The sequence below is a fragment of the Eschscholzia californica genome, unplaced genomic scaffold (genome assembly GCF_041429995.1).
Source record: "Eschscholzia californica isolate CP2 unplaced genomic scaffold, dmEscCali1.0.p SCAF_6, whole genome shotgun sequence".
In the NCBI taxonomy this organism is placed as follows: Eukaryota; Viridiplantae; Streptophyta; class Magnoliopsida; order Ranunculales; family Papaveraceae; genus Eschscholzia; species Eschscholzia californica.
The window spans coordinates 41,801,269-41,806,012 of NW_028238483.1; the positions used below are offsets into that span (position 1 = coordinate 41,801,269).

Consider the following 4,744-nt stretch of genomic DNA (forward strand, 5'->3'; position numbering starts at 1 on the left):
AAAATTATGTCTCAACGTCTAGCTATAGTAAGTGTCTTACTTTCTACTAAATAACCTGAAACAATACACGCATTGTTACGCCAAATATAGTGTAGTATAGTCCTCTTATGATATTAAATTTGTGGACTCTTAAAATAAAATTGAACTAATTGAATAATAATGGAGATTCATGTAATGGTGATGAAATGGTGATGTAATATTAAGGTTAGAAAGTTACATAAAGGGGAAAATAAAGTGTGTTAATATGAAAGAGTGACTTTATCTCTCCTCCTAAAAAAAGTTTTATGGGGACTTTTGTGTGTCATCAACACTAACATCATAATCATATAGAGATCAAAAGAGAGATGAATTAACATAATGAACAGGAGATCGTAGTTCTAAAGTACCTTTCATTTAGAGATGGGTAGACCCTTATTCAATCTCTACATCACTCTCTCTCTCTCTCTCTCTCTCTACATCACTCTCTCTCTGTCTCTCTCCAAGAGCAATGTATAATTACAATGCTTGCAAATTAGTCTTATTTATAGGTGGGTGGGTGAGGTGACTTTGAAGTAGTATTTACTTAAAGAAGTTGGTGAGAAACTAAAACTACTAGTTGTGAGAGATATTGTAATAATATTTGGTTATCTTTAGTATTGATCATCATGGGTAGACAACCTTGTTGTGACAAACTTGGTGTGAAGAAAGGACCTTGGACTGCTGAGGAAGACAAGAAACTAGTGAATTTCATCCTTAACAATGGCCAGTGTTGTTGGAGGGCTGTCCCTAAGCTCGCCGGACTCCTTCGTTGTGGTAAGAGTTGTCGTCTTCGTTGGACAAATTATCTTCGACCCGACTTGAAAAGAGGTCTTCTTACGGAAGCCGAAGAACAACTTGTTATCGATCTTCATGCTCGACTTGGGAATAGGTACTTAATTAACGCTAAACTAATCACTCTACTATGTCTTATGATACATTTTCTTCCCCAAAATTCAAAATTTTGGAAGTCCTTTTTAGATTACTAGACTAGTTTTGGTAGAAGATTACTTCTTTTTCTTTGTATAGTTCCTTTTAATTCTTCTTGTAAAAATATTGAAAAAGTTAATATTTTTTGGGGTGCTAGTGGCAAATGGACCTAATGATGATTTTACTTTTGTTGCTCAAGCTTTAGGTTTGGTTGGTGTCCCTTTAACCCTTCCTTTTTAAACAAGTAAAACATAAAATATATGTTTCTTCTATTTATTACAAGCTGCAAATATATATATATATATATATATATATATATATATATATATTCCCACCTATACGTTTGCCTCTCTTTTTGAAGAAATATAGTGTTATATTACTGATTATACTTGTTGTTTGCACAAAAAGTAGATAATTCCATATGGTATTTAGGGTAGTCTTGCGACTCTCATTAAGTTTGTCGAGAGGTTGTCTAAGTTTTTTTTTTCGAAGTTGTGTTTAGGAGAGGTATAGGTCAAACCCCGTTCTATGGTACCAAGTTAACTGAATATAATCGCTCTTTGTCGTTCCTACGTATATTTATAAAATAAATGTGTTATCAATGGAATGTTGTAAGTATTGCACAATTTATTGTCATAAATTTGTATATCTCTATCAACCATATTATAAAAGATAAATTATTATTTCTATCATTGTTAATAACTACTCCTATTTACTTTTGTATATTTTTGTAGATGGTCAAAAATTGCAGCCAAAATGCCTGGAAGAACAGATAACGAGATAAAAAATCATTGGAACACTCACATCAAGAAAAAGCTTACCAAGATGGGGATTGATCCTGCCACCCATGAACCTCTTATTAAAAAGGTAACAGAAGAAACATCTCCGGTGACTGGTGATCAAGCGGAAACGGACAACAATCTACTTTTCCAATCTGAGAGTGTCCGAGGTGTGGATGCGTTATTGGATGAAACTAATTTAAGTTCATCGCCACCCGAAAACTGTCCTACTTCAAGTGATGAATCTCGATCATCATCGGACTATAATTTTGATGAAGACCCATTAGTGAGGCTTCTTTGGGAAGATGATGAAACACTTCTATTTAATCCGTCTGGCGAAGTCCCAACAAACGCAGGAAATAACATAGGAGAAACTTCGCTGATAGACAATTATGGGTGGTTTCTTGATTATGATCAAAACTTCGGTGCGGATGAATTTGGTTTTGATTTTGATATGGATTTTGACATGGATTTTAGCACTTTGGAAGCATCCCAAAATTACTGAGACTTATGTCTAATCGGTTAAACATATTAAGGTCATGTAAATTAGTCGAGGTACGCGTAAGCTGCCCTAGGTAATTATTAAGGGTCTGTTTGATGTCATGAATTGATTAGTTGAATCAACAAATGTTGAGTGGGTTCATTTAGAGTTGATCAATTTGTGCAATCAAACAAGTTCAATATACCTTGTGATGGGTGGAGCCTAGCTATATATACCAAAAGCAAGATAGAAAAGAAAAGTTGGTATCATCATGAAAATATAGGTTGTAATTATGAAAACTTTGACATAATGATCAATTTATAAAATGATATTTGATCATATGGGTCTTGTCACTGCATGTAAATGTACATTTATATCTTATGTAAAAAAAAAAAGAATCAATGAAAAGCTATTTTATATTAGTGCTTTTTTTTGTGAAAATATTCCTTAAAAATATTGTATTTAAGATAATATTTTATGGAGGAAGTATTGTTCCTCATTACATCACTTATGTACTAAGAAGATGTGATAAAACTCAAAATATTACAAAAAGGAGTTAACTTAAGACTATTACAAACCTAAGGACCCTTTCAACAAGAAAAAAAACAAACCTAAAGACCCAAACAACCAATAATTGAGAAACTAATATTTAAAGATAAATGTGATTAAAAATACCTAATTCTTTGAAGTTGGATCAAGTATGCATGCTGATAAAGATGTTTGACCTAATGTTTTGACCTATAGACATGGTCATGCAAGGAATGGGAAAATTTGAATGACATATTCTTTCTGTTTGAATGGCAATTCAAGACTAGAATTCTAGTGAAAATTTGACGCCAAAATTTAGATGAGATCAAATGCTCAAAGAGTAAAGAAACATAAGCTTGAAATTAATCTAGCTATAGATTGGTATTCTTATGAACTTCTTTCGAAAATGTTTATTCCAATCAATTCTCTTTGTATTACATTTCTCTTTATATAGATGAAGAGATAAGAGAAGAAGAAGATATAACAGAATTTACAGTCATAGTAACAGAAAAATAGAAACTAACAGAACCTAACAACCTTTCTTGATTTCATGTTAGGTGGATGCCTTTAGCAGAAGTGGAAGATAGTTCGGGCTTGGACTCCTGTTGACTTATTTGACTATTCTTTAGGTCGTTGACCATATAAAACCATAGTTGTCCTAATCTCCTCATATTATCTCCTCAGAAACCCTAGATCTCACACGTTGAGTAATTGACAAATAATCCCTAATTCACTTAGGAAGTATATGATGGGGACTTTATACCATATAGTCCTTAAAATAATTGCCCATTTCCTGCTAAAGAAATCCTTAACCATGTAAAATAACACGGGCATATAGTTAATTTGAACAAGAAGAGTATTTAATCACACATTATTAACTAATTTAGATGTAATACTTTAATTAGTAAAATTATGAAACACCCGAGTTGTAATTAAAAAAATTGTTAATTTGATCATTTAATTAAAGTTAACACTTTGTCTTCGTGTCATAATTCAATGGATCTTTTGAAACCAAGAAAACTTAGGCGATAATCTTAATGAGTATGGAGTCCTCTTACTAATTAATACTAATACTACTAAAGTGTATAAAATGAATCTCGATGTTGATCCAATGATTTTATTTATTTTTTAGTTTTTTTAGTTTTAGACATGCATACTGTGAGAATAATCTTACATGAACGAAAATGACCTAGCAAACAAGAACATAATGTATAAGTCCCCTCAGTTCATTGTTAATTAATTTTGAATTTGACGACCACAAACTTATATAACACACACTATCTCCACGGATTGACATGGTATACAAGTCGGAGAACACGGGTGGTACTGGTATCTAAGTTAATATTTGTATTAGGATGAAGTAATATATTAATACATACATACGTGTGGACTTTCACACTTCAATTCTATAATGGTGATTAAAGCTAATCACATATATGATTAGAGATTACCTCACTTTCTCTTTGGTCCCCTTTCCTCAACACCAGCTACCAATTAATTAAGCAAATACTATAGGAAATAAGTAGTGATGTTTAAGTAATATATTTGACCTCTTCAACAAAAAAAAAAAGTAATATATTTGACCTTATTTTGAAATGACTTAGATTTAACAACCAACTAATTTAAAATTACTAGCTTTTAAAAGCCAAAGCATAAGGTTTTTCTTCTCAAAAATGTATAATCTATTCAAAGATCGACTATGAAATCAGGGGCGGTCCGTGACCAAAGCCACCAAAGCGTTCGATTTGAGCCCCAAATAATCAAGGGCCTCATGTTTCTTATTTCGTATGTAACTTTCGAAAAATTAATCATACTTTAAATCAATTTCAAACGTAATTTAAGGTGCAGCTTAGTGGTAAAGAGTTTAGGTCTTGGATAAAAGGTCAAGTGTTCAATTCCTAACCTTCGTATTTGTTTAAATTTTATTTAATTTTTTTCTATATCTATTTTATGGGGCCCCAATTTTTAGTTTCGCTTGGGGCCTCCGATATACTTGGGCCGGCCCTGTATG

At 32.2% G+C, this 4,744-nt stretch overlaps 1 protein-coding gene across 1 annotated transcript; it reads left to right on the forward strand.

Annotated features, from left to right (window-relative positions):
* Positions 1–424: 424 nt before the first annotated feature.
* LOC147535061 (MYB-like transcription factor ODO1) lies at positions 425–2,627 on the forward strand. The gene is made up of 2 exons (XM_086647492.1): positions 425–907; positions 1,680–2,627. Exons 1-2 carry the CDS (start codon positions 645–647, stop codon positions 2,227–2,229), a joined length of 813 nt encoding a protein of 270 aa, XP_086503618.1. The 5' UTR covers positions 425–644; the 3' UTR covers positions 2,230–2,627.
* The last annotated feature ends 2,117 nt before the right edge of the window (positions 2,628–4,744 follow it).